The sequence below is a fragment of the Silurus aristotelis genome (genome assembly GCF_946808225.1).
Source record: "Silurus aristotelis genome assembly, chromosome: 7".
NCBI lineage: Eukaryota > Metazoa > Chordata > Actinopteri > Siluriformes > Siluridae > Silurus > Silurus aristotelis.
In genome coordinates, this window is record NC_139580.1 from 1002772 (window position 1) to 1016415 (window position 13644).

The 13644-nt window shown below is 40.7% G+C and overlaps 1 protein-coding gene and 1 long non-coding RNA gene across 3 annotated transcripts in view; one reads left to right on the forward strand and one right to left on the reverse strand.

Annotated features, from left to right (window-relative positions):
- Positions 1–9779: 9779 nt before the first annotated feature.
- LOC310728883 (immunoglobulin kappa light chain-like) overlaps positions 9780–13644 on the reverse strand; it is a 134681-nt gene continuing 130816 nt past the window's right edge. Inside the window, exons 3-4 of the mRNA XM_083546746.1 lie at positions 11081–11115; positions 9780–10255 (exon numbers count right to left, since the gene is read on the reverse strand). Of these exons, the coding sequence (XP_083402872.1) occupies positions 9942–10255; positions 11081–11115 (349 nt within the window). The 3' untranslated portion in view covers positions 9780–9941. The remainder of the gene's footprint in view (positions 10256–11080; positions 11116–13644) is intronic.
- LOC310728894 lies at positions 11128–13168 on the forward strand. Of its 2 annotated transcripts, XR_014534366.1 has the most exons (5): positions 11128–11396; positions 11500–12019; positions 12372–12536; positions 12893–12977; positions 13067–13168. It is a non-coding gene; the product is annotated as an uncharacterized lncRNA (long non-coding RNA). The 2 variants fall into 2 exon arrangements; XR_014534367.1 differs by lacking the exons at positions 12893–12977; positions 13067–13168 and having other exon boundaries at positions 11133–11396; positions 12372–12839.

Genomic DNA, 13644 nt, shown 5'->3' on the forward strand with positions numbered 1-13644 from the left:
TATTCTTGTTAGCTGATGAAGGTAAATGTGGTTAATAAAATGAAATGGGGCAGTTGGTAATTGTGTTTAAGAAAATGTTTAGTGTCTGAATAGAATATATGATGTATTGTTGATTTTAGTTTTTCTGTTTAAGATTTAAGTCAATTGCTGTTTCTCCCGTGTTGTTTTTATTTGGTCCCCTGATTGGCCGGTGTCAGGAGTGTGCTGCATGGTGGCAGTACGTGTATTGTTTGAATTGTTTGTGTACGAGTCCCGTTGGCCGGGGCTTTGTTTTGTTTTTTTGTATTTTTTCTTTTTATTCCTATTGATGACACCTTCCCAGCCTTATGTCGCCAGCTTAATTCATGGTGCTTGTTTTCTGTGTGTGTGTGTGTTTGTGTGTGTGTGTGTGTGTGTGTGTGTGTGTGTGTGCATCCCTCTGTGCATGGGCTTTAAGTTTGCTGTGTTTTTTTTTCCGTAGTTACGAGCGAAGGGTTATGTTTTGAGTCGTGTATTATTGTAACCGAGCATTTTGAAAAGGGCCAAGTTCGCCTAAAATACATTTCACTAAGAAAATAATGGAAACGGAAGCAGGAATCTGTGAAACGACCAGTCTGACTTTTTATTGTGCTTCATGACAAGAACAGTATCACTGTGCGAAGGTGCGATAATATCTCCCTTGCTCACGGCAAGTCGGCAAGTCCCGAGATTAAAAAAAAAACTATAAAATAAACACAGCCCCCTCTTGAGCTATCACACACAATTACACCCATAAAGTCTTTTACATGCGTCCCCCCCTTCTAAAGTAAACGTCCACGTTTACACTCACCCGAAAAAAAAAACGAAAAAAAAACCATATACAGTGAGAAAAATAAGTATTTGAACACGCTGCTATTTTGCAAGTTCTCCCACTTAGAAATCATGGAGGGTCTGAAATTGTCATCGTAGGTGCATGTCCACTGTGAGAGACATAATCTAAAAAAAAAAATCCAGAAATCACAATATATGATTTTTAACTATTTATTTGTATGATGCAGCTGCAAATAAGTATTTGAACACCTGAGAAAGTCAATGTTAATATTTGGTACAGGAGCCTTTGTTTGCAATTACAGAGGTCAAACGTTTCCTGTAGTTTTTCACCAGGTTTGCACACACTACAGGAGGGATTTTGGCCCACTCCTCCACACAGATCTTCTCTAGATCAGTCAGGTTTCTGACTGTTGGGTTTAGGTCTGGAGACTGGCTAGGCCACGTCAGAACCTTGATATGCTTCTTACAGAGCCACTCCTTGGGTATCCTGGCTATGTGCTTCGGGTCATTGTCATGTTGGAAGACCCAGCCTCGACCCATCTTCAATGCTCTAACTGACGGAAGGAGGTTGTTCCCCAAAATCTCGCAATACGTGGCCCCGGTCTCATCCTCTTCTTAATACAGTGCAGTCGCCCTGTCCCATGTGCAGAAAAACACCCCCAAAGCATGATGCTACCACCCCCATGCTTCACAGTAGGGATGGTACTAGGGATGGTACTAGGGATGCACCTACGATGACAATTTCAGACCCTCCATGATTTCTAAGTGGGAGAACTTGGGATGGTACTCATCATTCTTCTTCCTCCAAACACGTTTAGTGGAATTATGACCCAAAAGTTCTATTTTGGTCTCCTCTGACCACATGACTTTCTCCCATGACTCCTCTGGATCATCCAAATGGTCATTGGCAAACTTAAGACGTGCCTGGACATGTGCTGGTTTAAGCAGGGGAACCTTCCGTGCCATGCATGATTTCAAACCATGACGACTGGGGCTCCATGCAAGATCTCACCTCGTGGGGTCTCAATGATCCTAAGGAAGGTGAGAAATCAGCCCAGAACTACACGGGAGGAGCTGGTCAATGACCTGAAAAGAGCTGGGACCACCGTTTCCAAGGTTACTGTTGGAAAGCTTCAGACCAAGGCTACATCTCTCTAATAGTTTTACTAGACCTTAGTGCTGCATTCAACACTATAGATCATGATCTCCTCCTAGAATTACACCTCGCTTACAGAATTACATCGGCATTCAGGGACAGGCATTAAGCTGGTTTAAATCCTACCTGTCTGATCGTTACCATTTTGTAGACTTAAATGGTGAGCTGTCCAGGTTAATGCAAGTAAATTATGGGGTGCCACAAGGTTCAGTTCGAGGACCCCTGCTTTTCACAATATACATGCTTTCCTTAGGAAATATTATTAGAAGGCATGGAATTAGCTTCCACTGTTATGCTGATGATACCCAGCTAAATATCTCAACAAAATCAGACGATACACTCAATTAACTCGGATAACTGAGTGTGTCAAAGAATTAAAAGACTGGATGACTCATAACTTTCTACTATTAAATTCTGATACGACAGAGATTTTGCTCATCGGCCCAAAAACCAGTATACAGAAGTTCAATACAGTAACCACTAGTTCAACAGTTAAAGACCTGGGAGTTATTTTAGAGCAACATGTCTTTTGTAACCATGTTACAGAAACAGCTTCTTCCACCTTAGAAATATTGCTAAGCTAAGAAACATGTTATCTACATCTTATGCAGAGGTGGTGGTTCTGCATCATTAATAAACAAGCTACAGTTTGTCCAGAATGCAGCAGCCAGAGTTCTCACAAGGTCGAGAAAATATCACCATATTACCCCACTCTTCTCATCCCTACACTGGCTACCTGTTAAGTTTCAAGTCCATTACAAACTACTGCTTCTTACCTACAAAACATTAAATGGTTTATCTCCATGTATCTCTCCAGTCTTTAAACACTTTACAATTCGTCACGCTCCCTGAGATCTCAAAACTCTGGACTTCTAGTAGTTCCTAGAATAGCAAAGTCCAATAAAGGTGGTAGAACATTCTCACATTTAGCTCCTACACTTTGGAATAGTCTTCCTGACAGTGTTCCAGTATAAGTACAGATTAAAGACGTATGTTTTTATCAAATTCTACACATAACACACATCACATATCATAGCCTTGTGCTCCAGAACATCTGATCACATGCACATTATCAGCTTGTGCTTGTTAATATTATGAACAGCAGCTACGCTAATTCCTCTCCACTGCCTCTCTCTCTACCCATCCTGAGGCATCCGGAGGTTGCTCCAGCTCTAGTGGTGTCCCACCTCATGAAGATTGTGGACCTTAAAAGAAGGATCCCACTTCATGTGGAGTTTTGACATTGGACCTCTTTGAGTGTTCAAAGGCTCTGGCATGGAGAAGCTGGTGTTGGATCTGTGATGATCACAAATGTTGAGCTACTTTATGAGTTGCTCAGTAGCTCCTGGATCCACAACTTCAACTGAATGTGTAAGACTGTAGAAAGAAAATTATTTAATCACACGTTAGTTCTCACTCTCCACACTCTTCTGTATAGTTTAAAGACTATAATCACACTCTTGATATCACCCAAATGATGATGAGGTTCCACTTTTGAGTCTGGTTTCTCTCAATTAGATGTTATGAGGAAGGAACTTTAAGATGTTCCTTGTCACAGTCACCACAGACTTCAACATCAGGGATAAACACGCATCATTCACCTTTATTCCTAAATTCTGTAAAGCTGCTTTGAGACAATGTCCATTGTGAAAACCACTATAGAAATAAACTTGACTTGACTTGACTTGACTACCCCAAGGGACGTGGCCTGATCCTGGTTGGTAAATCACAGATTATGCCATAGATGTTTGCATGGCTGGCACCAATAGTGGTTGAAACTCCATGGCGTTGAACGACGCCTTTGTCCCGGGATTCTTAGCCAAAATATAAGACAAGCTTGCTACCTGGGGACTTCCAGCTCACGTCAATTCCCTGATCAGCCTTGCCAAGAGGAGTGATCTCTGAATTTTGAAGCACTGCATAGAATGCATTCCCCAACATTCCTTTCAACTCACTTGTTGACCCCTTTTGCTAGGCAGTGTTCCAGGCTCTAGGTAACAATGTGTCAATATGTTATTATGGATATGTTGGATCACTTCATCTTCATGTACCTAGAGGAACATTATCACCGTGTGCGATCCATGCTTTGGTTTCTACTCCAGAACCAGCTGTACGTCAAGGCCAAGAAGTGTGAATTTCATGTATCCCGTACATTTTTCTTGGGTTTCACAATCTTTGCCAGGAGCATACAGATAGACCTCAAGGTCTGGTTCATGTGGGGCTATAGCTCCCCTAGATGGGACAGCATCAAGGGAAGACATGCAGGAGTGCAAGTGTGTGTGTGAGTATGAGGGATGAAAAGAGCTGAGGCAAGACTGAGTGTAGAATAAAAATAAAGCCTGGTGAAACATCACTTGTTGACTTATTCTTCCAACCCAGAACCAGTGTGATCTGTTACAGCCTGCTCATGTCCTGACACTACATTATTTATCCCACCAGTCCATCATAGAAGTTAACAAAGAAGTTGGAGCTGTTCTGTCCTAGAGGGGGTTCAAAGACAACCACTTACACCATGTGCATATTTTTTCTGTCGTCTTAGTAATGCTGAGCGGAACTTTGCTATTGGTGAGCAGGAGCTATTGGAAGTCAAGCTCACCTTGGAGGAATGATGTCATGATGTCATCTGGGTGGAGAGTGATGCATGTCAGTCAGAGGGTTTGGTTGTTCCCCACTGACTTTTCATTTAAGGATATCCAATAATATGACAACAAGAATTCAATTCAATTCAATTCATGTTTATTGTATAGCGCTTTTAACATGAACATTGTCTCAAAGCAGCTTTACACAGATAATGTGGTGATTAAACGTAAATATGTTCTTTGTAAGTATGTTTGTCCCTGATGAGCAACTGTGGCAAGGAAAAACTCCCCGAGATGGCATAAGGAAGAAACCTTGAGAGAAACCAGACTCAAGAGGGAACCCATCCTCATTTGGGTTACACCAAATGTCCATTTGAAGCAGATATACAATGTTGCGGGGTTCAGTGATGATGATCAGAAGCGAACTGCACTCCCGAGTCAGTGCAGCAGACCACCGACACCAACTACAGTCCAATCCATCCTCAAAGCACCCGTTCTACTCCGGAATTACATGGAACCACCCAAGGTGTTGATGAGAGACTGTCCCAAGCTGCACAGAAGTGTGAAGATCCACGGAGGGGAGAGGGGCAGGAACAGTGGTCACTGGAGCCTCAGGAGCATGTTTAACTCGACCGAGACAGAGAGAGAGAGAGAGAGTGAGAGAGAGAGAGAGAGAGAGAGAAGAGGGTGAAAGAAAGAGAAGGATATGGATTAGTAGGTGTCCCTATTGGTGTATGAAAGTTTATGTCACTGTGCAGTTTGCACTCCAGCAAGACTCGCTATGGCAGCATAACTAAAAGGGAGAAGCAAAAGGAAACACAGACATGAGGGATCTCTGGGATAAGAGACGACCCACCACACCACCGTCAACAAACCCAAGTGAACGTGTGAATGTGAGGGGACGACAGCGTACAAATATACCAGTTCACGAAACACTCTATATCCATGCTCCCCCCAGATCTGAGCCTTTACCTAAGAAAAATCTACTGATAAAAGGTTTGACTAAATAAATAAGTTTTCAACCTCGACTTGAACACTGTCCCGAACACTGGTTGGAATGTTCTTCCATAACTGTGGGGCTTTATAAGAGAAAGATCTGCCCCCTGCTGTAGTCTTCATTATTTGAGGAACCAACAGATAGCCAGCACCTTTTGATCTAAGTAGGCGTGGAGGATCATCCTGGTACAGAAGTTCACTCAGATACTGCGGCGTGAGAGCGTTAAGTGTTTTATACGTCAGTAGTAGTATTTTATAATCAGTGTGAGATGTAATTGGGAGCAGTGTAGATGATTAAAACAGGGCTGATGTGGTCATATTTCCTAGATCTAGTGAGGACTCTTGCTGCTGCATTCTGAACTAACTGAAGCTTATTTCTGCACTTACTCCAACACCCAGACAGTAAAGCGTTACAGTAGTCTAATCTAGATGTTACAAAAGCATGAACTAGTTTTTCTGCATCCTGTAACGACATCATATTTCTAATTTTAGCAATATTTCTAAGGTGAAAGAAGGAGATCCTGGTAATAATATTCACGTGAGCCTCAAAGGAAAGACTCGAGTCAATAATCACACCAAGGTCTTTAACAGCCATACACGCTGAAACAGAAACACCATCCAGAGATGCTACGTAATCGGAAAGTTTACTTCTAGCTGCATGTGGTCCTAGTAAAAGTACTTCCGTCTTATCTGAGATGATCAGAAGAAAGTTATTAAGCATCCACTGTCTAATGTCCTTTACACACTTCTCAACATTGTTAAGCTGATCTCTCTCATCTGGCTTTGCTGAAATATATAGCTGTGTATCATCAGCATAGCAATGGAATCTAATACCATGTTTATGAATAATTTCTCCAAGAGGCAGCAGATATAAAAAGAAAAGCAGTGGGCCTAAGACAGATCCTTGAGGAACACCAAACTTTACCTCATAGAGTGTGGAGAACTCACCATTTACATCAACAAACTGATAGCGATCAGTCAAATAAGACCTGAGCCAAGAGAGAGCTGTTCCCTTTATTCCAACAACGTTCTCCAGTCCAGCAAGTAGTATAGTGTGATCAATGGTGTCAAAAGCGGCACTTAGGTCGAGCAAAACAAGTAAGGAGACAAAACCCTGATCAGAGGCCAATAACAGGTCATTTACCAGCTTAACTAGCGCCGTCTCTGTGCTTTGATGAGGCCGAAATCCTGACTGATACATTTAAAAAATGTTATTCATAAGTAGGTGTGAGCAGAACTGCTGTGCTACAACCTTTTCTAAAATTTTGGCTATGAAGGGGAGATTTGATATTGGTCTGTAGTTGGACAGCTGACATGGGTCAAGGTCAGGTTTCTTAATTAGGGGGTGGATAACTGCCAGTTTGAAGGATTTTGGTACAAAACCAGTGCTAATGAAAGATTTTATTATTTTTAAAACAGGTTCAATTCCCTCTGGAATGATCTGTTTAAAGAAACTTGTAGGCAAGGGATCGAGAATGCAGGTTGATGATTTTGATGAGGAAATTAATGAAATGAAGTCATTCTCATGAATAGGAGTAAAACTTTGTAATTGATTGTCTGTTATAATGACACTGCTGTCTACAGGGTTACTTGTAAAATAATTTGGATTTATATTAATCGTCTGGATTTTTTGCCTGATGTTTTCAATTTTATTATTAAAAAAGTTCATGAAATCATTAGTACCTAATGATGGTGTGCATGTGAGTGCAGTGCTTTTATTCCCTGTTAATTTTGCTACCGTGCTGAATAAAAATCTAGGATTATGCTTGTTATTTTCTATGAGGGTGGAGAAATATGCTGATCAGCAGCACTAAGAGATTTTCTATAAATTAGGAGATTCTCCTTCCATGCTATTTGAAATACTGTTCATTTTGTTTGACGTCATTTCCGTTCTAATTTTCGAGTGGTCTGTTTTAAGGTGTGTGTATGATCATTATACCACTGTGATCATTTTTTCTCCCTGATCATTTTGGTCTTAAGAGGAGCTCCATCATCTAGAGTGTAACGTAATGTTGATTCTAGGTGTTCAGTGGCTCAGTCGAGCTCTGCAGGGTCAGACGGAGATCTATCTAATATCGTAATTTCTGGAAGATTATTAATAAAACGCGCTGCTGTAGCTGACGTGAAAGTACGCTTAACACGATAACGTGGTGAGGTAGAAACGCAATGACTGAGGCAAATTTTAAACGAGTTTAAATAATGGTCTGAAATAACTTCAGACTGTGGAATTATGACTACGTTTTTTATTTTTAATCCAAATGTTAACAACAAATCGAGAGTGTGTCACCACTATGAGTGGGTCCTATAACATTCTGATTCAAAATGAATAATAAAATCACCAACAATTAATGCTTTGTGTAAAGAAGCAGCTAAATTTGTGATGAAATCTGCAAATTCTATGAGAAAATCAGAGTCGGGCCCCTGGGGGTCTATAAATAATAATTAGTGGAATTGACTGACTGGACCTACTTTCGGACACTGAATATTTTATGCTGGTGTAAAGAACTCAGAATGTTTTACACTTGTGTTTAATTTTTTGTGTGACGTTTAGATTATTATTATAAATAGCTGTGACTCCGCCTCCTCTGCCATTTAGACGGGGTTGGTGTATGTAACTATACCCAGGAGGACTCGCTTCATTTAATGCTACATATTCATTCAGTTTAATCCACGTTTCTGTCAAACACATTATTTTAAACTCCTGGTCGGTAATAATTTAGTTTACATTAAGCGCTTTTGACGTGAGAGATCTAATATTTAGCAATCCTATCTTTAGATCAGAGGTGCTGCTGTGCGTTCAGTCCTATTTAATTTAATGTTCATCAGGTTACTAAAAAAGACTTTCTGAGAATTCCTATATTTTGGTTTTGCTCGGGGACAGACACAGTCTCAATATGGTGGATCCTGAGTGACGACTCTGTGCAGCTAGCAGACGGTTGGTTTAGCCTGTCTGTCTGCTCCCTGGCCTTGGCTCTAGACAGTCACTTGTTAACTAGTGCTGTTCTAAAACTATGACCTATACTACAAGAAATGAGAGCAGCACCTTCCCGGGTGGAATGGATACCGTCCCACCCTAACAGGCCAGCCTTGCCTTCAAAAATGCTCCAATTATTAATGAAGCCCACATTATTTTTGGTGGTGGGAAGTGGTAGCTCAGTGATTATCTCTTGGTTTCTGATTAGATGGTCATAAGTTCAAATTCCACTTCCACCAAACTGTTCCACCAAACTGTTTGGTCCTTGAGCAAGGCCCCTAACCCTCAACTGTTTAGATATATAAATGAGATAATAAAAAAGTTTTTTTTTTTATAAATCCGTGTGCCACATGTATAGCAATTTAAATTGATACAATATCGACTGTGTATATGAAGTGCTTGTGAATTATTTCATGTTCAGTTTCATCCCATACATTAACCTCAGTCTCTACACTGAACATTTTAAATATAGTGTCATAAAATGAATGTAGATTATATTAGTCCAATTTGAGAAAACTACACCTCCAATTACGAATGACTGGTATAAATTCTGCTGCTTGGCTGAAAAATACAGCAGGAGTGTAGATGGTTGGTATGTGAACATTGTTTCTGGGGTCACTTGATTTTCTTGTTTTAGCTTGAAGGACCAAAGGGTAATCAACCATTTTTACCACATCAGCAATTTTATACAATACCAAAATAAACAATTTTTCTCTAATTCTTGCTCTTTCATCTGAATACCGTTTGTCCAAAATCTTTGTGCTATTGTGTTCTTTTCTCATGAGTGTCAGTAGTCAAGTGTTTGTGTACTTAATTTTCAACAACAACTTGTAGCATTATTTTAACACACTATTTTAATTCAAGCCCAAACACCAGGGTGTAAAGAATCCTGTTGATAAGATTCTGTTTATTATAGTTTTAAAGCTAAAGTAGTTTTGTTGGTGCGATGTTAAAAAAGATTTAAACTCGTAGCTGAATGTTCCATAGATTAAAATTACTGTGAGATAAATAGATAATTAAACTAAAGATATATTCTAGAAACCAGTGTAGATTGTCAGATGTGTCAGGTTTAATCAGGAAATGAGTCAGAAACTGAGAGCAGTTTACATAACTAGACGACTGAGTGATTCTGTTTCTCCCAGAATAGAGCAGAACTTTCACCAGATGTTCAACTTCCTTCAGCCAAACTCAGTAAAGCACAACACACAGCACTGAATCTCCAGCTAAACACACTCTCTCATCACACTGATAATGACTATTAACTCGAATAAAAGAACACACAATGTCCAAAATGAAGCTTTATTTCAGCAGAGCAAAACTACAGGAAGAGCAACAGGACAGTGAAGAGAGGAAAGACAGAAATGTCAGCATTGTGTAGAATTGAAACTCGATTGTAGATGGATGTGTGAGCAGCTCAGTGTTCAATTCTATCTTGGAGCTGTTGGTCTTAACACTGGCTCTTTCTGAACGTGAGCGGATGATGGACACCACCATGGGAGACGGTACAGACAAACTCCTCCCCCTTTTCCCAGAGTTCTTTGCTGAGGGTCAGGGTGCTGCTGCGTGTGTAACCGTCCTTCTTGTGTTCTTCTGGGCTGGTCAGAACCCCGTCCTTCACCTCTGAGCCGTCCACCGTCCAGCTCACCAGCGCCCCCTGTGGAGAGTAGGCAGACAGCAGGCAGAGCAGCGAGGCCGATCTGTCAGACGGCTGCAGAGAGGAGGGAGGGAGCAGAGACACGGAGGGCTTCACCGTGGGACCGGCTGGAGACCACAAACACACAATAAACACACATTTACACACAGTTACACAACATTTACTCATTACTGCTTATTCACATTACTGCAGTTCAGTAGAACTTCTCAGCAGGAGAACATTTACTCATTACTGCTTATTCAGAGTTCAGACTGGAACCATTAATGTGTGTTCAGTAATCAGTGCAGTGATCCACACTGTTCTCACATCACTGCAGTTCAGTAGAAACATCTGGAAACTTCTACGACCTTCAGCAGCATCTATAAACTCTACCTATAGACATGAATACAGTTCCTAACTCTAAATGAACAGAGACACATGGGGGAACTACAAGTTAGGAGCAGCTTTAGTGAAGAAACATCAGTCCATTTGGTTTAAATTTCACTAAGAAACAAAGAGAACTTGTGGAAGCCATCAGCTTTAACTCCACACCATAATCCATCTTCTATCTGATTTAGTCTTCACCCAGTTCTATTCAGTAACTGCACCCAATAGTCCCACTGTATTCCAACACTCAAACACTCAGTGAGTTTATTCTGTAAATGTTCTGAACTCCAGTAGAGACAAAACTGGAAACTCTGCAGCAGCACAAATGTGTTCCAGCAGCAGGAGAACATCTCCAAGTTCTTCATTACATCATGGAGCCATGAGAACTTTAATCAGCTTCATTCTGGTGTTTATACTCAAAGAAAATCACTAGATGCTGAAATCAAGGTGACTTTCAACATCACAACAATTTGGATTTATTCTCACAGTTTTACTATCAAATTTAATCATTAAAATGAAAAACAAAAAGTTTAATAATTTGTGAGAATTTCAAAAGAGAAACTTACTGATGATCAGTTTGGTTCCTCCACCGAAAGTGAGCCACAGTGATACATTCTAATAAAACCGTCATACAAAAACCTCTGTTACACTACAGTGACCACACACACACACACACACACACACACACACACACACACACACACACACACACACACACACACAGTTGTGGTATTTACATGTGTGTGTGTGTGACTGCTGCACACACTTTAAGAGCTGTAGTGCTGATCAGAGTGTGTTCAGTCCTTTCAGAGCCACTGACACGCAGCACAATGATGATGGTACTGATTCTACTGCTGGGGACACTGGGACTCCTCGCTCACCGTGAGACTCTCTTTACTTTTATTATTCCTACAAATCATCACATCACTCTCACACTCATTACTACATTTGTTTCCATTATTCAACTCTGCATCCTTTTCTTTAGAGTCCTTTGGGGAAATCGTCCTGACTCAGTCTCCAGGATCTCAGACTGTTTCTCCAGGAGACTCTGTTACTCTCAGCTGTACAACCAGTCAGAATGTAGGCTATGCCCTCGCCTGGTACCTGCAGAAACCTGGAAAAGCTCCTAAACTCCTAATCAAAGCTGCAGATGAACGATGGTCTGGGATTCCAGATCGTTTCAGTGGCAGTGGATCTGGTACACAGTTTAGTCTAAAAATCTCTGGAGTTCAGTCTGAAGATGCAGGAGATTATTACTGTCAGCAGGGTAGCAGCACTCCGTACACACAGTGTTATAGCACCGTACAAAAACCTCCCTCAGCTGTAGAGGAAGTGCTCTGAGTCAGAAACACACACTGATCTGAGAACAGCTGCAGAGCTGCTAAAGCTGCACTCCACTGAACATCATCAAACATCTTCAGCTTTAATAAATAATCATTCCATCATTCCTGAAAAGCAGAAAACTTTTCATCAGCTGTTTCTTCTGTGATGAAAATTAGCTGAAGGTACATGATCATTTCCAACTTCTGTTAAGAAGAGCAGTGTCTACTACACTACTGTAATACACAGTGAAGTGCAGCATCTTTCACCGAGTGTAAACACTCATTTTTATATTCTATATTTCAGAATTTATTTCCTCATCGTCTGTAAAGTTTCATCACCAAACAGTCTCCTTTTCTACTCTATTCGATTGAAATGAAAATGAATTGAAACCTTAAACACACATGAGTATTCTATTCTATTCTATTCTATTCTATTCTATTCTATTCTACATGATAGCAGCAAAATGTGTCACCACCTAATCCTTTAACAGCATCTCTAAAATATAAAAAGCACAGCATGTCTGTACTTCTTCAGAAAGCTGAGGAAGGACCCTCTCCCACCACACATCCTCACAACATTCTACAGAATGACCATCCAGAGCATCCTGAGCAGCTGCATTAATGGCTGCTTTGGGAATGCACTGTTTTGGATTGTAGGACCCTACAGTTGAGAGTAAGGATGTCTGAGAAGATCATCAAGGTTTCTCTCCCCTCTATTGTAGAAATGTACTCAACACTCTGCATCCACAAATCAACCAGCATTGTCGTTCTTCACATCCCCCCATCACATCCCATCATAAACTCTCAGACTTTATTAACAACAAGGAAGTGATTCCTCAACTCTGAATGAGATCATGCTGACTGGCGTAGGCCAATCAACAACCCATGTTCCAATAAACTCTGGTTAGATGGCTGTTTGTTCCACACCCACTGCCAGCAGAAGTGTACAATTTGTTTCTCACAATTATGAAATTTCACAAAGTCTGCTGCTTCAGAGTTTTTAGATCTTTTTATCAGTTATTATGGTGTAATCTTTCTTTCAGCTTCTCCCGTTAGGGTTCTCCACAGCGGATCCATGTTTGATTTGGCACGTGTTTAAGCTGGATGCCCTTCCTAACGCAACCCTCCCGATGTTATTAGGGTATAAAGAAGTATAATCACAAGTAATAAGAATTATATTAGGTTTATGTGAAGAGTGAATATTTGCAGTGTTGCCACATCTTTTTCCAGACCTCTGCATTTCACCCTGACATGCTGTCAATCAACTTCTGGGCCACATCCTGGACCTCCTTGAGTGTTTAAAGGCTCTGGCATGGAGAAGCTGGTGTTGAATCTGTGATGATCTCAGATGTTGAGATATTTTATGAGTTGCTCAGTAGCTCCTAGTTTTATAACCATAATGACTGTAGAAGACTGTATAAAGATCATCAGTCATAATCACACACTCCAGTGCTCATGTTAGTTCTCACTCTCCAGTGTTCTGTAGTGTTTAAAGACTATAATCACACTCTTGATGTCACCAAATGAGGATGAGGTTCTGCTTTTGAGTCTGGTTCCTCTCAAGGTTTCTTCCTCATAACATCTAAGGGAGTTTTTCCTTCACCACAGTCTCCATGGAGCTCATCAGGGATAAATACACACCATTCACCTTCACTGTTAATTTCGTGTAAAGTTGCTTTGAGACAATGTCTGTTGTGAAAAGCGCAATAGAAATAAACTTGACTTGACATAATCAATGCTTGGAGTTTGTTAAAATTTGTAAGTTTTTGTTTGAGTTGAGGATTGACCACAAGTTCTCATTGGTATAA